Genomic DNA, 25,451 nt, shown 5'->3' on the forward strand with positions numbered 1-25,451 from the left:
ATTTTATTTCAAACAAAAAATTAGGTGGAAACTGAATTTTCAAAAAATGTCCCACTTTACCCATATTCACCCTATAAGGAAAAATGTACCACTGCCCCGCCCTGATAATTCCAGCCCTAATGTTAAGTGAATAACACCGTTTATATAATAGATCCATGATAACACAGTTGTTTGGTGTCCAGAGTGCTGTAAATGTAACTGTGGAGTCCCGGATGTGCCGCTGCGTCACGGCCGTAGCTTGACGGCGCTGCCATAGCTGCGCGTGAGGCGTGTGTTTGTTTTGGAGGCTGTGCGACGGCAGGCAGTCAGACCCACCCCGGTCAGAGGGGCTTTACCTCGGCAGCAGGTGGAGGTCTGGGCATCTCCTTCACTCATGTGGACTCCCAGCGGCCGGACACACCACCGGGACCCGTTTTTACTCGCGTGATTTTGAGCAGGGCACGGACTAAGGAAACATGACTTCGGTGTGGAAACGATTGCAGCGGGTCGGGAAGAAGGCGGCCAAGTTTCAATTTGCTGCGTCTTTTCAAGAACTTACCATTGAATGCACAAAGAAATGGTAAGTCATCATCATAAACACATCGACTGCTCAGGGTTGTCCTGTCCTTTTATGTAATTGTGAGAAAATTGTCTGTAAAATAACTTTGAGGAAGAAGATTGCCATACCATTATTTACGTCCCTTTAGCCTGCTGATAATAATCGCGTGCATCGCTCTTCCAAAGTTACGTTGATTATCAAAATATCGCGATAATAAGGTATGATTATTTTACAGGAAATAATACTACAGGCAGCTGCAAAAGATGAAGTTGAAGTGCTGCTATTAATATCAATGTGTTAGACCTAATAAACCTGTCTTTGGTCTGTCATTACATGTTACTATGACTGTTTCATCTGAATCAAGGCAGTTTTGTTTGGAATATTGCCAATCTTACCAGCTCATCTTGTAGTTAAACTCGATATAAGAGCCTGCAAGTCTGCTGTTCATGCACGCCCCTCTACTTCCGTCTTTTTATTTAGAAGCTGTGTAGAGTTACAGGTTGCTGCTGCCATGTGCATGTCCCAGCTAAAGAGGCCAGTGCACAGTCATGATAGCCAGGATTTCACTTCTGCAATCTTAGTCAGTGTTAGTCACCCAGGCGTGAAATGCAAGATATTACTATAGTGCTATAGGGGCATTGGATCCTGCTATTCCTGCTGTTACACCCTCTGTGAACTGTGCATTACAGCTGTATAGAGCAAGAGCATTTTTGTAGGAACTGGCCATACATTACGCCTATACTGAGGTCAGGAAGAGTTATTATGTAACTCCTCCTTATGTTATAGTGTGAGAGTGTAACTTAGTCTGAATGATCAACAACATTACAGGGCAAATGCAGGCCTTTTCCTTCCTCTCAGTCTGCCGGTCAATAGTAGTCATTACTAAACATGGAGCTCAGACTGTCAGGACCACTTCTATATTTCTAAATAGCAGCCAAATAAGTGATGAATATGGCAATTAGAGGATGTTGCAACATTGCACACAAGAACTACCCCTTTAAACAGTCTAGCAATTATTACATTTATAGAACTAGTGAATTAGTGATTATTGGCATCATTTGACTCTATTGAAATAGTGTATTCAGCCAATAGTGGAAATCAGTGGATTTGAAGCAGTGGATAAAGTGTCATAGTGGATCATCAGTCAGCTGTGTTAATGAAAGAGCACCTTTTGGCTATGGATCCATTCAGTGTGGTGATCTTTGTATACCCACTGAGTAATAACTTTCCAAGAATCTTCCCAGTAATCTTTGCAGCATCATTTGCAGCCATAGCACAGTGTGACATATCATAGGATGCCAAATCCTTTTTGTACAGACATAGCCCAGAGCACATGATCCCCTTACACATGCACGTATGACAGTTCAATGTGACTAAAGCTTCAAGCTTTTATTTACTCCAACAGACACAATTCTTTGCATACTTTATTCTGGTTTAAAGGCTTGTTTACTACTATTTTCAACAGTTTATGCCTCAGATAAACAGTAATGGTTAAACATCTTGAATAATATTAGTGTTCTGAGCAGACATTGCCTGTGTTTGTTTACCAGAAATAATCGTTGACCTTATTTATATAGTGCATTCATTCAGAAAATGTTTCAGTGCTGCACACAGAATCATAAAAGCATTAAAACAAATGTTTCTCCACGAAGCTCCACCAGTCCCCAGTAAAACAATGAAAAACACAATTATTGAATCGTGCGACTCCCAGTGTATCTGCACAAAGTGCTCGGAGACGTCCTCCGTCCCCAGCAGGACACTTGGCTGTGTGCTGCCCGGGGCAGGAGTGCCTTTAATTCCATTATGTTTAGTCAGGGCGCAGCAGCATGTGTTTCCAATCCGCGTGTGTGTTTGTGTGGTTCTGGTGTGTGATCAGCAGTCACCAGTATCAACATGTCTCGCTCTGCAGCCTGTTACACTCTGTTCTCCGACTCTTATGATGACATATCTGCGCTGTGAATAAGGCCTTTGTGCATCAAGTCACTGCACTTAGTTACACTCGGACCTACGTTTCATCTGTCTGCGGCATTATATTTTACTGATTACATTAACCCCATATATTACTGAGGTCTGGGGGAGGACACTGAGTTAATCAAACTGTCTGAGACTGAACACAGCGCTTCTCACACTTCCCATGTACCACCGCATTGAATCCAAGCACCACAAGGCCCAGATAACCAGGTAACTAGTATGAAAGAAACTAAGTAAACTAGGAAATGATCTCTAGTTTAAATGAATAAAGTGTAAACTTGCAGATGACCCTGAGTACCACCTGAAGAACTCATTAGTGATACATGGACCACAGTTTGAGAACCACTGCTCTAACACAATGCAGAGTAAAGTGAGCAGTGAGTCTGTATTTTCTTAATTTATGGGACTTTTTTGTGACCAGTGTGATGTGGCAGTGGGGGAAAAAGTATTTACATTGTAGAATGATTCTTTTCAGTTTACACACATTACAGTATTAGTCCACGATAATTACGATGCCGACTGTTTAATAAGTGCTTCATTGTATTTCAGCTTCACTGTCATTTTTAGCGTTCCAGTTAGTTTCTGTGGCATTGAATGGTCAGTAATATTGTTTATTGCAATGTTTTCCAGCATCTATTGAACTTCGCCTATCTCCCCGGCTCTGTGCTTTCTGATATCTGAAAATATAATCTGCTCGCCAAAACATTTTATAAGAAACATTTTCATACACTTCACTCACAATAATTCAAATTTCCACCAAAAAAATCCATTAAAGATGTGGTCGAGTCGTTAGAATGAATTGTTTAAGTTGAAGCTCTAACCCTGTGTTTTGTCCCTCTGAGCCAACTTTCGTTTGTGGGAAGTTTAACCGAAGCAACAGGAAATACTCAAAATATTTGAAACTTGGCCTATGAAAATTGTATTAGCAGCACATGAGAAATTAAGTTATCGTGCGTTTTGCTTGGGAGTTTCCTAAATGTGGAATATTGTGAATAAAAACATTAGACTGTTTGGGCCGTGCGTGCCACATTTGTTTAACACGGGAACAGGATCCATGTGTGAAGATATCATTACCATTATCTGTTTAGTTAACAAACATTGGTTCAATAAACAGATAATTTGAGCTGATGTTTGAAGAGGCCTGTGCTGCACATTGCAAATGATCTTTATTGTAATATTATGTGGTTATGAAATCATTTCCTCCGGCAGCCGCCTCTCCCAAACACCTGCCCGCACTAGTCCGCTCTGATGCCACGTCTGCCTCCTTCTGGATTTCTGACACTTGAGAGAAGGTTGTGAGTCCGTCTGTGTGGAGTTTAGTCAACATCACATGACGTTCTGAATTACATTGCTGCAAATCCCCGTTGTCTGGCAGTGTGTCATTAAAGGTTGCCAGTAGCTCGAGACATATTATTAAAAGGTCTATCGGTTAATACTGTTGGATAAGGTTGTACCAGATCAAATGTCCTTCAGGAAGGTGAGTCAATGTTTGAAGATCTTTGATGACCCGAGAATTCACGGATTGCTGTTGAAATATTGTTGATTATATCGTTATTATTATTAATCGAATGGTTTATGATATGAACATAAAAAGGTTTGTGAAAAGTTGGCTATGTGACAAACATCAAACAAGATAAGAGCGATAACCAGTCTGCGTTTAGAAAAGGAAAAGCCGATGACACAATCTTGTGTGTTAATGATGATGTTTGGGTGCAGAGGAATGTAAGACATGCAGACAAGCTTGACATGCCGCTCCTCCAGGTAGGCAGCATCCACGCATGAGGCAAGTGACACATTAACCTCTTAAACCCCCGCCTTCACTGAGCACAGTTTCCCCAGTGTTCCCCAAATCTAAAAGCTCCTGAAATGTAGAAAGCCTTTGAGAAGCTGCTTGGAGCTTTCTCACTCGCGCATAAGCTTCTGGTTGGAGATTCCTGCACCACTCGCTCCGATATTATGCTAAATTCCTACTGTACCTCGACATTTAGCAGACTCTCCCCCGTCACATGGCGATCTGCTTAGTGCGCTCTGCTCCATTTGCAGGTCAGTGGCGCATGTGATAAACCCGCGGCACGTGGAGAATGGATTCATGTATAGTTCATCGCCGTCTATTTCTGTTCCTCCATAAACACCAGCGAGAAAACCCTAGTCATGAATTGATGGGGGACTCTCGTAAAGGTCTCATAGTATGATGCTCGGAAAATAATTAAGTCTAAGTTTATTCACTAAGAAAAATCTGGGGCCGTATCCTTAGAGCCCCTTGTCACAAGATGCGCTCTTCCTTTCAGCTTTTCCTCGCTGCATCAAGTCTCTGGGGATGTTTGTTGTTTTTCTGCATAGCTTTGGGGTCAAAAGTTGAGAAGTTGCGCTGTGCTCTGATTGCAGGCAGCCGGACAAACTGAGAGTGGTGTGGATCAGGAGGAACAGACGACACAGCACTAAGGTAAAACCCACTCTGTCAGATTAGACAGACTGTATTATGGTTTCAAAGGAGAAATTAAGCCTGTCTTGATAAAAGGATGGTTTCTAACTATTCCCAGTAGGAGACATAGTTTCACAGTTTGATCATCGGAATAGCATTAGGAGGGGAAAATGAATCCTGTAATGCACCTAAATTTCCCCTAAAATGACTATTGCCTTTCTTTCAGCTTCATGGTTGGCAGCCAGGGATTAAGAACCCTTACAGAGGCACAGTGGTGTGGCAGGTGCCAGAGAGCCTGGACATCACCGTCACCCTGTTCAGAGTAAGTTCAACACATGTGTAGGATTTTGCGCTCATCTTCTGCCTGTATTTTAAAACTCTTCGTGTTTTTCGCAGGAGCCCACAGCAGAGGAGTATGAGGACAAAGACTGGACGTTTGTCATTGAGAACGTAAGTCTGCTGTGTGTGCTGTAGCTTAACCTTCTTATCCAATGTAAAGTGGAATCATTGGTTCATCATCTTTCATCCCTCTACCCCAGGAGAGCAAAGGCCGCAGAAAAGTGCTGGCTTCTGCCGACGTGAACATGAAGAAGTACGCCAGCGTCACTCCGGGCCAGTACGACATCTCCCTCAAACTCAAGCCCCTGTCCGTGAAGGTGGTGGAGGCTACGCTCAAGCTCAACCTCTCCTGCGTCTTTCTCAAGGAGGGCAAGGCCACGTAAGACCACTGGCCCCCCTCGTTTGTATGTCCAGTTTGGTTCACGCGTGATACAAGCGTTTTGTTTTATCGCAGGGACGAGGACATGCAGAGTCTGGCCAGCCTGATGAGCATGAAGCAGAGCGACATCGGAAACCTGGACGACTTCAACGACAGCGACGAAGAGGGAGAGGAGCGCCGGTCCAGCCACGGGTCCGCGCACGCCATCTCTGTTTCCGGTGAGACTCCCGCTAGTTACAGCTTTACAAATACTCCCCAAACCACATTGAAGCCTTTTTTTTTCCTTTTCTATCTCCCACTCGACATCTTTTCTCTTGTGAAAACGTCGCTTTTTTTCCCCTCCCCTTTTCTCTTTCCTTCCTGTCGTTCCTGTTCTTTCTCAAACAGGCTGTGGTCCCCCTCTCAATAGAGTTCATGATGCGGCTTGGAGGCCTGTCACTAAGCCGGGCTCCACAGGTAAATCTATGGAGAGGTGACTGCTTTCATGGCTTGGAAATGTACAAAATTACACCTGGGTTTACAGTGGTTGAAGGGCAGGCATGAAGGGTCACACTTATTTGCTTTATTCCACCATAACATGATAACAAACTAGCAATTTGCCACATAACGCAATATTTTCATGTTTTTGTGTTGATCATTTCCAACTGTTCATTTTCCACCTCCAGACACGGACCTGAACTCATCTCCCGCCTATTTCTCCACCATCTCCGCCCCGCTTTTTCCAACTCACCCCTCTTCCCCCCCTGTCCCCGTCCCGTCTCTTCATTCACCCACCAGCTCTGAGCCGGTTAAACCATCTCTCTATGACTACTCACTGCCAGCTTTCACCCCCGCTCACCCTCCCGCTCTGCCCCGAATCTTCCAGCCCGGTGCCTCCTCAGGTACTCCACTGCCATCATTTAAGTACATCAGGTGTTTTCACGCCAGGAACCGCCTCATATTTGCTTCTCCAAGTCCGGATGTCCCGAACTAGGTCACAACTTTAGGGTGAGGCAAAGGCGTAGATTCAGCTCATCTACGCAACAAAAAAGCCCCCCAAAAAATCAGACAAAAAAGAGACGAAAAACACAGCAAAAACGCTTCAAAAATGTGGCGACATCGTGACAAAAAATCACTTTTGTAAGTCTTAGCTTTCAAATGAGGCATTACACTTTTGCTCTCCAGTTGAGAAGCTTTTAGATTTGGGTAAAGCCGAGGTTGACAAATGCTGAAATATGGATGTATTTTCTACCAAATAAAGACAAGGAAAGGAACAAAGTGGTTTAATGGCCCAAATTTGAACATATAATGGTGAATGCTAATTGTAGCTTAATGCTAACGCTAACTGCTAGTGAGATTTATTGGTAAATGATAAAGCAAGGATAAATGAGCATGCTAGCAATACTGACCGTGTTTAACTAGTCAAAGGAAAACGGTTGTACAATACGAGTTGGCGATGTCCTGCTCCCAGCAAACAATAACCCAGCTGTGATCAAACAACAAATACCTTTGATTTTTCTTCTCGGGAAAAGTGTTGCACAGTATGGCTATAGAAATAGAGACTATAATGTTGCTTGGTTGCTTATGATCTTGGGGCTATCACTCTGGCTTTATGTATAAAGCACGCCCAGATTTTTTCAATTTTTTCCTGCATTGGTTTCTTCACTTGACATTTCCTTCTTTCCTGTTCCTCCTCTCGCTCGTCTCTCTCCAGCGCCTCGCTCCGCTCCCCGAAGGCCCCACAGCTTCCACTGTGACTGGTCTCCTGCTGAGGGCTGGGAGGCCCTGGGTCTGCCCTCCTTCACTCCTCCCAAAGCCCTTCTCTCCTCTTCTTTGTCCTCTGCCCCCTCCGACCATCCTCCCACTTTCTCTCAAACCTCACAAACAGGTAGCGCCCGTCAACGCACAAGGTTGTATATTATGATTAAGTGGTGTATTCACAACACGTAACACGTAACATCATCACATAATTCATAGCCTACTTTTTTCTTATATCTCTCTTTCAATATTCCGCACTGACTCCTCCTCCTCAGCCGACCCCGGTCCGTGGAGAGCTCAGAGCGTTCCCTCCATTTCCACCCTCTGCTCCCCTGCCTCCACCTCGGCTCCTCCTCCTGTCAGCATCCCTCTCTTACCTCCACCTCCAGCGGTCCCCAGGAAGCCTAAAACCCGGGGCTCCACCTCCGGGGGGGACTCTGGGTGCTCTCTCACCCGCCCCACCAGTCTGCCTTCTGCCCCCGAGTCAGGTAGAGCCTAGTGAAAAGAACATTTCAGCCTCATTCTCAGCATTTCTGTTCAGCTTCACACCTGCTCTCTCCCACAGCCTCTTGGCAGACTGAATGGAAGCCCCCTAAATCCCAAGCCCCTCTGTCCCAACCCGCCCTCTCTCCTAAGTTCCTACACTTGGCCACTGACGACGCGGGGCAGGCCGCCGTGGTGCAGAAAAAACAGAAAATAGACCCAACATGTAAAAATCCGTCTTGCGTTCCTCCTGCATCCCGTGTTCCTGAAAGCCTTTGCTTTGTTTTGGTTTAACGTTGTGTGTGCTCTGTGAAAGACTAACATTTTATTTTATTTTATTTTATTTTATTTGTTTCCTGCGAGAGATGTCGGGCTGCACAATTAATTTCAATCAAATTAAATCCAATTGCATTCATTGTTGGAAATATTGCAATTAGATGCTTTTATTGCAATTGTGGAGCCCAACTCTCGGATACTTGTGCCTGATGCTGCTTGGTCATAGAATTCGAATGAAAAAGTAGATTTTCGTTTCATGTTGTGAAATATTTGCTTCGTAAAATGTGTAACGATGCACCTTTTACTACTTATTTGTACTTGGATTTTAATCTATTTGTGACTGACCGTGACCATTACTCTTTGTGTATTAGACAAAGCACTTCCTTCCGCTTCCACTTCTGTTCCATCCTCACTTCTCTGTCGTTCTCCTCTCTCCTGTGTCTGTCCTGTGCCTGTGCTGTCAGCTTCCTCCTCTGGATTTGTCCCCTCTTGGAGAGCTCCTGTGGCCCGACCTGTTGAGGCACTCCCTCAGAGTGGCCCGCCCGCTCTGTCCGGGCCACCTCCTCAGCCTCTGCTATCTCAAACTGTTTCTGTCAAAGACCAACACGCAGGTATCAAATCAGGAACGTGGATTCCAGCTTTCACATTGCAGCTGTCACCTATTTCCAAGAAGCTTTGCAAAGGCTTTCAGAGCTTGATGATTCAAATACTGTCTTGGCAAAACAACTAAATGTATGAAGTCACATTTATAGATTTATTTTCTCTTCATGCACCGAATAAATACATGTTGATGCATGTTAATATTGTAAGTTTTTTGGAGAAAACAAAATTAAAGTGGTGTTGAAATTTAATCTTAGCTATCAATTTTCACAGTTATCCTTAAAGGACATGGAGCTTTCCCATTTTTATCTCATTAAAGTAGCTAGCAGAAGAATATATGTTGGAGACTTGCAGGGCAATGATTTGTGAAAAGATATATCTACAGTTTATGTGCATATATAACACACAGCAGAAAGGGCTGCCCTCCTGCAATAGTCCATGCATTCCTTCTACAGAGGGAGGAACACATGATACACACATCACAATCATGCCAAAATGTGCTGCTCTCCCTGGGAACTGTTCTAATGGTCATTTTCCGGTTGACAACAGTGACCAGGTCCACTCATGAACCCAGCCCTGAAGGAGCATTTCTAAAGCTTTACCTCTCGAAGAGTAACTATTAAAATAATGTTTTTGTTCTTTTTTTCAGAGATCCACAGACATCTGAGCACACTGAATGAAGAGGACACACTTCCCACATGTGAGTATAAGCTCACCCCCGCAGCATGTGATCTCTGGTGGTCACGTGACCTGTGTGAAGTTAGCCCCGCCATTGTGTCCCGTTCACTCCAAAATGGTGTCATTTGTTTGTGCTTCATTAGTGCATGTTTGTGCACGCTGAATAAGTGTCGTGTCAGTGTCGAGCCAGGATAATGGTCAGACTTACCTGGCTGGAAGAGTATCCTATTGTATATGTTTTTAGTTGTAGGGGAAGCCGGAGTACCAGAGGAAATAATAAGAACATTCTGGCATGAACGGGGATCTAACTTCATACTCGTGTTCATTACATTTGTTTTTTTCAGCTGCGGAGCCCAAAACCTCTGTTTCACAAAGCACCGGCGGGCCGCACACTAGAGACAGATCCTTTGGGGTTGAAGTTGTCAAAGCAGCACCAGGGTGAGTCTTTCTTCTTTTTACATTTCTAAGAAGTGTGGGGTTGTGCTTTGTTTGGTATGGTACACATAATTCATTGGTTGTGCCACTAATATTTCAGTGTAATGCGAGTGACTTTTGAGTGAACAACCACAATTTGATGTGTTATAAATGATGGCATAAAATATGTATTTTTCAAATCAGAAAGTCACTCACTTTTTTCCAACTTTCCAACAAAACAACATTAATATAGCAGAAGCAGCATTATTAAAGTTTGAGAAAGATGAAAAGTGAGATGGTTTGTAGAAGCATATGGTGAATATGACATTGTGCTTTGAGATGTTCATAATGTAATATAGACAAGCATCAGCTTCATCTGTTTCATTGTTTCGTGTATTGTCAAGTGTATGCTGTTGTTGACTGAACTGATCTTGGCTATTGTGATTTTGGAATGTACACCAAACAATTAGACTTGAGCTACTGATGTAAAAATACCTAATCTGAGGCGGGCTTTCTGATTGATGATAACTGTCAATGGTTACAGCTGCTTGTAATCATGGTCTTGTTCTTCAGCGCCTTTAATAACAAACCTTTCATTGACGTCTGGCTCATTGCAGAAACGTTTGAAACTTATTTTGTGCTGTGGGCATCTGGCTGCAAAAGTGTATGTAACACAGCAGTTGTTAAGCGCTTCTGGTCTACATACAGCAGTTGGCTACATTGCTTTCTTGCATAGTGAAATTAATAAATCAAAAGTCTAGAATTAGCTAAATTTGTCACTTATGTGATTTCTGTTTTATTCCATAGACCTCAAAGCATGGCTTCACTCCTGCCCTCTAGTCCCAGAGCACCTTTAGACACAGGACTGAACAGTGTAGATACCCCCAAAATACAAAATGACTCATTAATATACATGCAAACAAGAACATCCCCTAAAAGCCTTACACCCAAACATGTTACTGGTTTAGAACTTGCTCCAAACAACACAATTCAGGAAAAAACACGCCACTCAGCTCCCAGAGCTATCCCAGCTCTACCAGAGGGGGGTCAGTGTGTGCCCCGGACAAAACCCAAACCCAAGATTGTGTCCCACCCCATTAAAACATTTTGTTTGCCACAAATCACCTCAACACAGGTGGCAAAATCAGATGTCTATATGAAAGACTTTGGGTAAGTTTTACAATCCTTTACATTTCTGATCAACTTGGAGATTACATAAATTGCCTTGACCATATGGTAATTGGTGGTTTTCTGCTTCTTTAGAAATGAGGCAGCAATGATAGCACCTTTTGAAGAAACTAATCATTCAATACTTGAAGATGCATATTTATCTAGCAGTAAACAAACTGGCAACAGAAAAACTCCTCTGAAACTAAATTATGGGTCACCGCCAAAGCCAGGCACTGAAGAAGCTAAGGGAGAGTTGTTTGTTTCTACGGTGGAACTTGGGCCACTGATTCCCAAGGAGATATCTGTTTGTCACTTACAGACAGTAATACAGCAAGGATCTCCGAGGGAAGAAACTCCGACTAAGATGTTGAGAAGTTGTCCTCAGACTTCCAATGTCCCTGGGATGCCAACATTGCATCCCTTGTCATCTAGCACATGGTCAAAAGACAATAAACAGCTCATTCAAAAGGTACCTAGTGAAAGAATGCCTGTACTCTTGCAATCACAGGGCCTGGGCTCTCTTGAAAATGCTTGTGGTAATATTCCAAATATGATTGCAATGAGCCCATCCTGTCCCAGATCTGCTAGTAGTCCTGGATTTCCATCTGCTTTGAAGCTAAATATTGTCAACTTCACGGAGACATGCCCTAAAGTTGCTAGCATACCAGGTTTACCATCCTTGCATTCAGATAACTATGACACACCTTTATGGGAGAAACGCATTCTATTGGAGAAACATCTGACAACAAAGCAGATCTTTTCAAACAGTCTTCAGGATTACAGCGACCCTAAAATGACACACATCATGGTTTGCCTTCTGCCGACATGTCCAAAAAAGGCAAGTGTACCCGGGTTCCCCTCAGCGGAGCAGCCCATTTCTCCCAAAAGTCCAAGTATGACCAGTCTAGTCCCTACATGCCCAAGTCAGACCAACATTGCAGGCATGCCATCCAAACAAAGCCAAACAGAAACATTGTACAACTGGCATTTCCAACGAGACTTTGCACCAAAAAGGCGGTCTAAGCATGACTTTGTCCTTTTGCAAGAAACCCAAGAAAAGGATGAATTTCTTAAACAAATGATGAACATGCTCCCCTCTTGTCCCTCCACAGCTTCCATACCAGGTTTTCCTTCTGCGCTACGAGAAAAAAATATAACAATTGATTACCTAGAAAGAGAGTATCCAAGCATGGTGGAGTTATTGCCAAGTTGCCCATTAAAAAGCACAGTTACTGGTTTCCCTGCTAAAAAGCCAGTTATTACTCTCTATGACAATTTGCTATATGAGGACTGGCATATGCTGGGAATTTTTGATTACGACAGACAGAAGAAACGACCCCAGCCTTGGATCCTTCAAAGCCTTCATGCAGATAAGGCAGAACTTAGAGGAATAGTAGATATGTTATCCAGTTGTCCTCAGCACAGCACAGTATTTGGTATTCCCTCTGCTCCTCAACGAAAGTCAAATATGATTAATTTAATGCCATCATGCCCCAAACAAAGTGCTATCCAGGGATTTCCTTCAAAGACATGTTTTGTGTCTTTTCAGAAGGAATGGTTTTGTTGTAAAAATACTCAACTCCACACTCCACAGAAGAATAAAGAGTCAGTGTTTAAATCAGACTTAGCAAGGGGACCTTCTGATAATGTGGTCAATGATATGACATTGCTGGCTCCCTCGTGTCCACAAACACCATGTTTACCAGGCTTTCCATCTCTGTCTGGCCATGTTTTGGAGCACATACCAAGAATAGTCTGCCAGCTGCATACTTGTCCGACATATTCCCAAGTTTCTGGAATGCCCTCAATATTAAACAAAGACTCGCACAATTGGATCAGCAATAAGGGTTCAATTTGTGCAAAGCCGATGAGGAACCCATGGACGATATGTGACCTACAATCATATTCCACTGGAAAGCTATTTGGTAAAATTATGGTATCGATGTTACCACCCTGTCCCAAAGAGTCTAACATTTATGGATTTCCTTCTAAAGGTTGTCATACATCATTATCTTGTCCCAAATCAAAAACACCAGATGTGTTAAAATCACTGGACACATTCCCAGAACATGGCACAATTCCAGGCCTGCCCTCCAAATCACTGAAGGAGTTTGAGAGTTGGAATAAGAGAAAGGATCTTATCTGGGAAAAGCCCCTTAGAAAGAATTGCATCATACATCTTTCAAACACAGATCTGTCTCACCATGAGAAATCAATAATGCTGAAAATGTATCCATCATGTCCTCAACAAGCGATCTCTCCTGGATTTCCATCAGGCCCACAATCAGCAAAACGGTGTAGCCCAATCCAAAGCCTTTGTCACATGGTTCAGCTGTGGCCATCATGTCCAAGACAATCAACTGTCATCGGTTTCCCTTCCAGAGAATCTTGCCTGCCCTCCAAATCACTGAAGGAGTTTGAGAGTTGGAATAAGAACAAGGATCTTATCTGGAAAAAACCTCTGAAAAAGAATTGCATCATACATCTTCCAAACACAGATTTGTCTCACCATGACAAATCAATTATGCTGAAAATGTATCCATCTTGTCCTCAACAAGCGATCTCTCCTGGATTTCCATCAGCCCCACAATCAGCAAAACATTGTAACCCAATCCAAAGCCTTTGTCACATGGTTCAGCTGTGGCCATCGTGTCCAAGACAATCAACTGTCATCGGTTTCCCTTCCAGAGAATCTTGTCAAAAATCAGACAGTTACAGCTTATTTTTTAGAGAGTTGATGAATGATATTATTTCTCTGCCATATCTGAAGACAAGGATTGTAATTATTTCGGACTTAACCTCATCTACACAACATCAAGAGTGTTCTCTAGTGAATATGGTGCCATCTTGTCCAAAAAAATCATTTATTTTTGGATTGCCTTCAATCCAGGTGCAACATTCAGAGGAACTGTGGCCCAGTGAAAAATATATGCTAGAATCAATGGACGATCGAATTGAAAGCCTTACAAGTGATGATATGAGGCTCGAAGAGAATATTTGGACAAGAGCCTCAACCTCTGAACATACAGTCAAAATAGATGTGCCTAAAGTGGTGCAGATGGATATAGAGACTCACAACAACCCGAATTTAAACAGAAATGGCCAAGATGTTTGGAAATCATACAATGAAGATGTGTCCCTAGATACTGGGTGAGTGTTAGGATCAACTTGACTTCATCTTCAATAAAAGTTGGTTTTAAAACATCTTCAATTTTGTTTCAGAAGCTCACCCTGCAGAATGTGGCACTCCACTCCCGATATGCCAATATTGTTGAGTGTTCAGAAGAGGTGGGTTGCTTGGGTTGTGATGCATTGGGCTCACAATGCATTTGCTCAAAGTTAACCAAAAAGCATTGAAACTGTCTTGTGATTAGATCAGACTACTATGTTTGATGGAAAATCCAAACGCTCTTTGCATGTTAGTCGAGGCAGTCATGAACTGGATCGAGATGGGTTAGAGGAAAAGTTCCAAACAGCCCTTGAATTTGTCAGCTGTCCTTTAAGACCTTAATGACTTGATGACTATGATATAAAAGAAAACCTGTCTGAATATCAGCTTGGATTAACAAGAGCGGCATTAACAATTGCTTGGCATGACCCATTGGGGTTTTATTACAGTAACAGAAGTTTGTGCATGTTTGGAGTGAACTTTCATATTCGACTGACTCAGTGCTTTCTACGTAATACATGTTTTATATAATCTGTTTTTGCATTTTCTTTAGATATGACCCCATGGTTTCATCACAAACATCATGTGAAGTGGTTGATGCTGAACAACAGTTGCTCAACCCTTTGAGAGATGGCATCATTGTGTGGGGGGAGTTACCAAAATCATCTTCTGAAAAAAAGGCCCCAGAAAACTCCATACAGTGGGAGGAACTTCCAAAAACGGTCTTGAATCAAACCACTGACCAGTTAGCCAGAGATGAAATGGAAGTTTTCAGGACAGCTCCCCCGGCTTATCTATCCTTTGCAGAGGCACCGGTAACAAATGAAAAGCAACATAACCGTGAGCTAGAAGATAAATTACTGGTACTGAGTGATGAATATGACGAGGACCTTGAGTTTACAGAAATATTTCCTGATGAGGATGTATTGTCAGTGCAAGAGAACCCTCAGAGGTTTGAAGAAGCTATATTTTCTGTGGAAGAAAATGGTGGAGCACATCAGGAAGAGGCACCAAATGGAGAAAAGGCGTCATTAGTAAAGAAAGAAAACCAAGAACATGCTGATAATTCAGAATCACGCAGTCTTGAACAACAGATTGTACAAATATCTCCAGGTGATGCATCTAATATCAGTCTTCTGAGCTCTTGCCCCCTCGACTCTTCTATAAAAGGCATTCCATCAATATCTCAACCATGCAAGCAAACCTGGTCAACCAGCAATAAACCTTTTGGTGTGCGCCTGCCAAAATCTATAGTCACAATAAAAGAGACGCATTTTCGAGATGATATGATAGCTATGGCACCCGCCTGTCCAAAATTTGCCACTATTCCTGGGTTTCCTTCTGTTTCTGAGTCCGCTTTGATTCTTTACGGTTCTAGTGGAGTAAATCTTTGTCCTTCATGCCCAGATGTTGCATCTATAGCTGGATTTTCATCTCTCCAAACATCTGACAGCCCAAGTTGGGGGGATACTCAATGGTGGGTTTTTGAAAAGAGCTTAAAAGCACTGCCTGTACTTTTACTGCACTCCAAGGAAATAAAGAAAGACACTGATGGAATGACTTGTCTTGCTCCAAGTTGTCCAAAACGCTCCAGTATTTATGGATGCCCTTCTTGTACTCAAATAAACATGGTTAGTCTATCAAATTCATACTGTAAATTATCAAAAATACCAGGGTTTATATCTGGACCTGATTCTGAAGAGTGGGCACAAAATGAAGGAACACTTTTTGCACCAATACCAAAAGTGGTGAACAAAATGTCACCATGTAGTACATTTAATTCAAGAGCAATGAATGGGATGGCATGCCTTGCACCTACATGTCCTGAAGTACCAGGTATCCCTGGTTTCCCTTCTGTTCCAAATCCACAGATTGCTTTTTATGGTGTAAGTGCGACTAGGCTAGTTCCTTTATGCCCCCAAGTATCTGCAATTCATGGATTTCCATCAATTTACGAAGAAAGGTCTGAGCAAAAGTTTAAGCCCTCCACCACAGGCTTGTATTGCCAAAAACCACAGAAGAATGTTCAGTTTATAATCACTTGTTCGACGCTTAATTTACGCAGGTCAGACAACATGGTTTCTCTGGTTCCTTCATGCCCCAGAGCAGCTAAAAATCCAGGCTTTCCTTCTGTTCCCTCATACAATATGAATAGTCTGGTACCTTTTTGCTCCAGACTGTCAAAGATTCCTGGGTTTTCTTCTCTTCAAAGTGATTCAAAACTCAAGTGGATTTCAGATGACATATTGTCCTCAAGTGAAAGGACTAAAAAGATTGCTATTGTTGAAGATGTTCCACGTCTTGATAAAAAATTGTCAAGCACAATGATGTCCTTAGCACCATGTTGTCCTGAAGCATCCAGGATCTTTGGTTTTCCTTCTAGGCCTCGTTCTACTGCCAGATTTGATAGCACTTGTCTGGTGCCATGTTGTCCCCGTGGTTCAAGTCTTGAGGGATTTCCCTCTCTAACCAACTCAGCAAGTGCACATTGGCCTATACATGCAGCACAACCATTTTGGCCTGCTTCTCAAAAGAGAATAAACAAAACCACCATACATGCCGGAACAGACCAACCAGATACATTCGCAGCACAGAATATGGTTAAGATTGTTATGTCTTGCCCACGAGAGACTCGAGTACAGGGCTTTCCTTCTGCTCCAGTTCTGAACAGACCTCCCAACATCGTGAGTCATTACGCATGCACGCCATGTGTCTCCCGTATGCCTGGATTTCCATCAGCGAGGATGTTAAATGCAGAATGTCTTGCTTCAGCTATCCCACCAAACTGCAGCCCCCTCTTTGACAAACAGTGTCATAGAAAAATATGTGTTGTACAACATGAACCCCAACTGGAAGGAAACAAGCATGGCATAGATATGGCACGATCGTGTCCTCAGAGGGCAAAAGTCCCAGGCTTTCCCAGTATTCTGCAATTGAGTGATACTGAGAGATATATAAATATTGGTCAGATGCTTTCCAGTAATGGCCCTCAAGACCTATCTCAAGTTGAAACGACTCATGTTTTTGCTACTGATAGTTCTCCCTCAGAAAACGTGCCTTCTCCTTGTGCCATGAAGGAAATTACTGATGGGGAAAGTAGTGTATCTCCAGCGACTTCTTCTAAGGGCTTTCAAAGATTACTTATAGAGGAGTCACAAATGTTGAATACATTGGCCTCGGTCAAGGTGAGCTCTGAAGAGATATTGGAAAATGCAGAACTGGCTGAATCCAGGACATCTGCTTTGAGTGGGGGTTATCAAGAAAAACATTCAGGAGAATCTCAGGTCCCAACTCTACCTAAGTCTAAAGAAACAAAGACTATTCTTGAAAAAGACAGTGACAGCTCTCAAAATCTGCAGCAGTCTGAAATTATTTTAGCTGCCAATGATCGTCCTGAACAATTTACAGAATTCACATGTGCAATATCTCCTTATGAGATGCAGTCCTTGAGTGATGCAGTACCACCAATCAACCCTGATCTTCCATGTGCAACGTCTCCCACTATCAACGTAGAACTGTCTAATGGTAAGAAGCATGCTAAAGTGCCCAATGTTTATCCCTTTTCTCCCTGTCTAGTTGTTTCAATGTATATTTGCTTCTAAAACAGAGGTAAAAAGTGATGCGGGTGCAGAAGGTCCATTTGTAGAGACTTGGTAAGTCAGGCTGCTTGTCTTGTGTGGGCTGTGCAGTGAAGTAGTTTGAGGATTCACAATGGTAGTGCACGGAAGTTCTGCTAGTTCTTTTTAGAAAGCAGATCTGACACTGTCTTTTATTTGGGTCTCCAGTGAAACAGAAAAAGAGAAACTTGAGAGGACAGTGAACAAGAAGGACTCATTTGACATGTCAGAGCCTGGAGTTCAGGGTTGGGAGGTTTTGGAAGCTGAGGGAACATTAAAAGAAAGTCAAGCTGAAACCTCACCTCATCTTCTGAAATCAATTGCAGATGCCTTTCAGAAAGGGTAAGTAAGATGAAGCATGAATAAAAAGGTCTATGTCAGCTTTATTGTCAATTATACTAAATCTGAATTTTTTAAAAATGGTTGCATGTGCACCTATTACCTGCACAGTTAATAATTATGGAAACAATTTTTGCATGATTTAATATCATCCACTTACCATATTCTCCATTTCATTTCTCACAGTTATGACACAGTAGCAACTATGTTGAGCCCTAGCTCTATTTTAGCAGAGGATCACCAGCACCCGAAGACCGTCTCATCTGTGAGCTTGCAGGACAGGACAGTTCCACCTTCACATGACAAAGTCAAAGTCATGCCCAGAGTTTCTTCAGAGAGGCAGTTTATGAACACTGACAAGAAAGTAGGAAGCGCTAATCCAGCCACGTGGGACTTGTTAGATAAGCGGTCATGTTCCCTCCCTTTAGCCACTCAAGATGATGGCTTTCCCATTTGGGCAAGATTTAAGAAATGGCCTCCTCTCACAGCAGAAGACATACCAACTGAGAGTTCTGACAAAAAAATGCCCTCAGCAGAGAAGATAGATGAAGCTGATGAGGTGACACTGGTCATTGGGCAGACTTCAGTTGGCTCATTTGAGAACAATGAAGGTTGCTTAGTGCAACAGCTGACTGAGGCAGAGCAGGATGATGTTAGAACAGTGACTACCTCCATTGAACCGGACACAGGGTGAGTGCACCATGGAAATGTTGCATGGTGTGAGCTTCTGTCAGTGGTGTAGTGTCTTTGTGCTGCTCGTCAATGAAGAAAAGTCCAAGTAAAATGTTTGAATTTTAGGAAAGAATGACTGAAGCGCGTGAAGATTGGGAGGGGAGGGGCATTGCTTTATGAATGCAGTATTTGTATAACTTTGTTTCATGTCTTTGTTGTAAATAAACGGGTCTGAACTACTGACTATATTTGATCTGAATGATTGTATTGTATAGCAGAGTACAATGATAACTATGTGCTTTCAAAGTTAGGAGTGACGTTTAGTATCTCAGTACCATGTGTAAAACCAACTGAAGCTTGTCTCTTTTTGTCCTGAAGCCCACAACAAAGTGTCACCGCTCCTACATCTATACCTGATGATGAAAATATGAATGAAGATGGAACTAAAGACAAAAAACCTAAAAAAAGAATATTGAAGATACCAAAGAAACTAGGCAGTCAAACAAAACTATTTTCCCCTGTACGGCATGCAAAGAAAAAAGAAGAAAGTATTTTACAAAAGGAGGACAAAAAAGCGGATCTACATGAAGTTAAAGAAAAAAATGTTTTAGGTACCAAAGAACCATCAACTGGGCAATCAGCAATTGGGCAAGTTGCTGAACCCATTTCTGCTGTGATCACCCTAGACCCAGCTGCTGTGAAGACTTCCTTGAAAGCAGAAGAGCATCCAAACATTACACCAGAGCAAGAATTGACTCAAGTTGAGAAAAAGGAGCCTGTCTCGCTCATTAAGAAGATTGGCATTTCTCTCAAAGGAAAGAAATTGGGAAAACCAGGCAAGAAGGATGTTACAAAGAAAGATGTAGAACCAGGTGCTGTTAAAAATGTTCAAGATAAGGAGGTGAAAGTTATGATTGAGAAACTATGTGACACCGGTTCTATTGAAACAAATTTGGATACTAAACAAGAATTGATTAAGCAGTCTTTGCCTGTTCCAAGACCTAGAGTAAAGAAACGGTTAAGCGGATCTTTCCCTGATGAATTCAAAGCTGTAGATGCAGCTCAACAAGAGCTGGTCCAAGAAACCAAGTCAAGTGCGGACAACAGCAAAATCGTTCTTTCTCAGGAGGATTCAACCTCAGTCAGTCCAACTGATGCGCCAACTGTACGATTACGGAACAAGAAAGATCCCTCAAAGCTGCCTGTACCCAAGCCCAGAGCAAAGAAACGCTTAAGTGCTTCATTCCCAGATGAAATTGCAACTCCCGAAGCGGCGACTGATAGCGCTTGCTGTGAGAATTCACAGCAAAGGTATCAATTAACCATTCATATTTCTAAACTGGATGAAACCGTAACTTCTCAAGCAAAAACAGACATCCCTTGTCTGCAGCATGTTCAGTTAGTAAACTTACCTGTACCAATGCCAAGAGAGAAGAAGAAACGTCTCAGCACCTCTTTTGCAGACAATGGCATGGATCAGGAAGACACAAAGTCCACAGGTGCTGGTCCGGCCAACACAGAGGAGGTGTTGCAAACCAACACAGGAACTTCTGAAGGTCCCGCATCTCTCGAGTCCAGCGTGATTTCTGATGGAGGTTTTGAGATCTCAAAGGATGAGGATGTCGCTTCTGATATCGAATTCATCCGGACAGTTAGCGTTGAGGAAACGGAGGAGGAGATGATCCAAAGCTGGACATTTACTGATAAACAAGGCACAACGATCGATTCTCAAGCAGCTGGGGCAGTGCTGGAGGACACTGAGGCATTCTCCAGGTCGATTTCTACGGTCTCGTCCGCTCAAGACGATTGGCTGCACGTCGACGATCGTAAAAGCAGTGAACCAATGGAGGTCAGTTCCGAAGCGGAATCCAAGCCTGAAGACTTGGAGAGTGGCTTTGAGTCTGTAGATGTGGCAACGGGTTGTGTGGAGGACAGGTGAGGTCATTGTCTAACTGGGTGTGGTGGTCTTTCCAAACACGTCATCTCACTTAAATCTAATAACTAATCTTTCCATATCAGGTGGCATGGTGTCAGGTGTGAAAAGCAAAATGATGTGTTCATAAGGATTGATCCTATCTTTGTTTTTGTGTGATTTCCAGGTCTACGGAGCTTCCTACTGCCGTGCCACGGGGTAAAAAGCGTGTCAGTGGGTCGCACCATGTCGTCCAAGTCAGTGACACGACAACTCCACAGAAAAAAACTGCAGATGGGACTGTCTCTGCTGTAAGAACAAAAATCACTTGACACTTTCTATTCTGTCTAGTATCTGTAACCAAATTGAAATGAATTAAACAGCTTTGAAAAGTTCATGCAAGTGTATGGATTTTATTTTTCAGGAACTCCTGACCAGCCCGGGTTTAGTAACATCCACCCAGTCTCTTCTGGAGTGGTGTCAGGAGGTTAGCCAGAATTACCATGGAGTGAGGATCACCAACTTCAGCACGTCCTGGAGAAACGGCATGGCGTTCTGTGCCATTTTACACCACTTTCACCCAGAAATGATGTACGTAAAAAGGCCATATGTCAGGCTGTTTAAACATTTATGTGTTGGTAACTTTTATCCTTTTCCATTTTTGCAGTGTCTACGAAACGCTGGACCCTTATGACATCAAACTTAATAATAAAAAGGTACAGCAAGTAATTTAGTCTGGTCTATTTGCTCAGACAGTCTATATACAGTAGGTTCAGGAAGTGTTCGTAGCCCTATCATTTTTCTTGCGTCCCAATGCTAAAGTGAACCTGTATATGCATACAGCAAACTTCCTGAATTCTCCCTGTTCTATTAAAAAAAAAAAACGTATGTGTCCATCTCATTTTTCCAGGCGTTTGATGGCTTTGCTGAGCTGGGCATCTCTCGGCTGATGGAGCCCTCAGACATGGTGATGCTGGCGGTACCCGACCGGCTCATTGTGATGACCTACCTGAGCCAAATCCGCACGCACTTCACGGGACAGGAGCTCAGCGTGCTCCACATAGAAAAGGACAGCAGTGATTCCAGCTATGCAGTGGGGTCCCGGGACAGCCCAGAGGACCCTGAGGCGGCTGTTCGATACTGTACCCAAAGGCTACAAGAAGGGGGCATGGGTGTAGAAACCAACGGCGTGGCAGTGGAAAAGGACAGCAAAAGTGAAGCAGTCGCACCTCCGAGACAGAAGCGGCCTCAGGGGGCTGGAGCTGGAGAAGCACAGCAGTCCCCAGTCGCACCGCCACGGACTCACTTCATGTCCAAGTCATCTTTCTCTCATGTGAAAGACGCTGATCTGCTCAAAAAGAGGCGCTCACAGCGGCGGAGTAGCTCAGTGGATGAAGGAGAATCTACAGCAGTATGTTGTTCTTTTAAAACACACAATACACTACACACAATATGTAACAAAAACATGATAGATATGGCCTGTGTTTCGGTGGAGGTCTGCCCTTTAAGTTCTTACACTCATAAATTCTATAATCTGAAATGCCATTATTTATCTGCATTTCATCATTGTATTACTTTCAGTTTACAAGTAAATATATACTACATGCAGTAACAGTACAAATACTGGCTCCTATGATAAATACTCCCACTCTCGTCCTCACAGGCTGCGGCAGGTCTGGATGACAGTTTACTTACCCGAAGGTCGTCAGAAACCGGTTTGTGTAAATGATAACCTCAACATGACGTAATGAGATGAGTAGCTGATCACTGTCAAAATGTAACTGTTGTTTGTCTTATAGAAAGAACAGAGAGTCTGCTGGAGGAAACAAAATCAGAAGGCCAGGTTAGCTAATGATATTACATAGTCGAACATATGTATTTACAAAACAAAAAAGTGCCAACTATTTAGATCAGAAGAATAAATATTGAATAAAGGAATGTAAAGTATTATTTATGCAATATATAATGATCTACACCAGATATACTAGTTCAGAGCAGTGTTTCTCAACTGGTGGGTTGGGACCCAAAGATGGGTCTCGCTGAGACTGTTATTGTTTGCATTGTGTTTTCAGCTTCTTAAACTTCTTTATGTTTATTTAGCAATAATTTGCAAGGAATATACAGTATTTTGCAGTATATATCACAAATTCTACATGGTTTTGGGTCATGGCTTGTCAGTCTATGGCGATGGCAAAACAGTTGAGAACCACTGGTTTAGACAGTACAGTAAAATGTCAGACTTTTTAAAATCTCTCTTAAATGTGATTTGCTGTATAAAATAATACAGGATACAAATCAGTATGTGCTGAGTCAGATGGAAGCTTTGGAGGCTGAACAGAATCACGTTGACAACAGAGCAGCAGTGGTCGAGAGGAAACTCCGGCAGCTCATGGAAACAGGTGACTCTATCGCATCAGTATTTGTTCCAAGGCATTCATTATAATACAAATTGGTACTGTAGCCCTAACTCAGAAATTAAATCATGTTTAGTATCAAGATTCACAACCTAAGTATCTAGAGTTTATGAGAATAAATGAAATAGTTTTTTTAAATAAAAGTTTTTCAACTATAGCAGATGACTTGTGTGTTTATCAGGCAGCGACAAAGTGGAGGAGGAGGGCTTAATCCAGGAGTGGTTTACACTGGTCAACAAAAAGAATGCTCTAATCCGGAGACAGGACCATCTACAGCTGCTGTAAGCCGGTCTTTATTTTACTGTCAAGTTTTTGAACTTACAGTAATGCATGTTGATTAGCAGTCTCTGATTTGGCATGTATTTTATCTCTGGCTTGCAGGTTGGAAGAACAAGATTTGGAAACGAGATTTGAGCTGTTAGAGAAAGAACTGAGAGACATCATGGCAACAGAAGGTAGCATTACACTTACAGTATATAGAGGTATATAGAGGTGACTGTTGTTGTGTTGTTCAGAGTGGCAGAAGACTCCAGAGCATAAACACAGAGAGCAGCTGCTGCTGCAGGAGCTGGTGTCTCTGGTGAACCAGAGAGATGAACTCGTGCACAACATGGACGCTAAAGAGAGAGGGTGAAGACTCACAAACACAACACTTTTTGCACCGAAAGAAAAATCATGATATTACATATGCCTATTATATTGTCATTATGGAAAGGATTGTTTTTTCCTAGTAGAACATATGTCCTGTAAAATCCAACGACTGTTTGTGCACTGCCCTCAGAGCGCTGGAGGAGGACGAGCGTCTGGAGCGAGGCCTTGAGCAGCGGCGCAGGAAGTACTCCAAACAACAGAAAAAAGAGTGTGTGATGCAGTGAGGCAGGACAGGTAAAACCAGTGACACAGAAGGACTGTTGTGGACTGAAGCAGCACTGGCAGACAGACTTAATGGGTCAAAGAGGAGGAAAAATACATGTAATTCACAGTCTGGATGTACATAGGTGGGAAAAGTAAGTTAGAGTAAGTTATTTTAGAAAACAAAACAAGCAAATGTTTCAAAACCCTGGATGGTTTGTTAATCTTTTATTAAACATAAAAGGATCGTCTTTGTATTAGGTTGAACTGTGGACTTAAGTTCAGTGTGATGTTTTAAGTTTGACTTGTGTCTGATTATACACATATATATTATACATGTTCCAGTATATACTGTATTGGTACAGCTCGTTGCCAAAGTGGATGAACACGTGAACTCCAAAACCACTTGGTTCAGCAGCACCCACAGGTGCCTTATCTTTGAGAATTCACTCTTTTACAGCTACGACGTTGCCTTAAATAGTTAAATAGGTAAAAGCTGCACATTGTAAGTTCATTCATGTTGTATTCATATGCAATTGTTTGTAAGGCTGAAATTAGCCGCTTAGATCCCTGTTGAAAACTGTGTGAAACTGAGTGGCTGATGCATGTCAAACACAGGAATATGATCATTTCTGCATTGGATCTTTGTTACTCTATAAGATAAAGATATAGTATTTCTCATGGGCTAATGATGCAAAGTGTCTGTTGGCGCCTGCACTGACTTCAGTGACTCACGGCAGCATCATCACTTACAGATTTAATCTGTGTTTGTCAGCTAAACACAGTACAAGCCATAAACAAGAATAATCATTATTTATGTATTTATTTAGATATTTTAAACCATTTTAACTTACAGGTATCCACTCTAGTATTTTGTAACATAACACTGCCATAAGCAAATGACTTTGGAATTTGTACATTTTAGTTTAAAAGTTAAGCAGGAAATAATCTCCATTTTTATATTTGCTGCAGCTTGAAGTGCATTACATCAAAAATCTGCTTAGGAAATAGACTCCGAGATCAATCATTACTGGTATCTACAGCTCAAAGCTTCGTTCACTGGTCTTTGCACTGAGAGGTTGAGTGACATGCGAGTGTATTGTATTGTGTTACTGTCTGAACAAGGACATTTTACTGATTGTTTTGTGTGATAAAATTGCACTTTTTGTATTGATAAAGACATAAAAGATTTGAATGCATTCAGTTGCTCGTGCTGTTTGTGTTCAGTGTTTTTCGGGCACAGCACCAGTGCGTTGGCGCTCTCTAGTGGACATTGTCCTTCTCTTCACATGGGTTCAAGATCACAAAAATATTGTTAAAGAGGATTAAATAAATCATTTTAAGGATGACAAATAAATAAGTCCTCTGAACGGTTTGATTTTTTAAAACACAGCACTGATATTGGTGAAGTATTTCTTTCACAAAACATTTATGAGAGCATGTTATCCTCAATCACACCTTTAAAAATG

General features: G+C 42.4%; 1 protein-coding gene across 7 annotated transcripts; it reads left to right on the forward strand.

Annotated features, from left to right (window-relative positions):
• Positions 1 to 254: 254 nt before the first annotated feature.
• On the forward strand, positions 255 to 25,330 carry ehbp1l1a (EH domain binding protein 1-like 1a). 7 transcript variants are annotated; one of them, XM_079579774.1, is made up of 24 exons: positions 255 to 559; positions 4,895 to 4,952; positions 5,158 to 5,253; positions 5,328 to 5,381; positions 5,471 to 5,649; positions 5,725 to 5,867; positions 6,037 to 6,105; positions 7,343 to 7,516; positions 7,662 to 7,874; positions 7,952 to 8,095; positions 8,610 to 8,756; positions 9,395 to 9,445; positions 9,768 to 9,861; positions 20,904 to 21,027; positions 21,141 to 21,307; positions 21,384 to 21,432; positions 21,627 to 22,127; positions 22,380 to 22,431; positions 22,516 to 22,559; positions 23,004 to 23,115; positions 23,312 to 23,411; positions 23,512 to 23,585; positions 23,646 to 23,760; positions 23,912 to 25,327. In XM_079579774.1, exons 1-24 carry the CDS (start codon positions 456 to 458, stop codon positions 24,003 to 24,005), a joined length of 2,958 nt encoding a protein of 985 aa, XP_079435900.1. In that variant the 5' UTR covers positions 255 to 455; the 3' UTR covers positions 24,006 to 25,327. The 7 variants fall into 7 exon arrangements, with proteins under 7 accessions (XP_079435900.1, XP_079435901.1, XP_079435902.1 ...); XM_079579775.1 differs by lacking the exons at positions 7,662 to 7,874; positions 7,952 to 8,095; XM_079579776.1 differs by lacking the exons at positions 7,662 to 7,874; positions 7,952 to 8,095; positions 8,610 to 8,756.
• Positions 25,331 to 25,451: the final 121 nt, after the last annotated feature.

The sequence above is a fragment of the Gobius niger genome, assembly GCF_951799975.1.
Source record: "Gobius niger genome assembly, chromosome: 21".
Taxonomy (NCBI): Eukaryota; Metazoa; Chordata; class Actinopteri; order Gobiiformes; family Gobiidae; genus Gobius; species Gobius niger.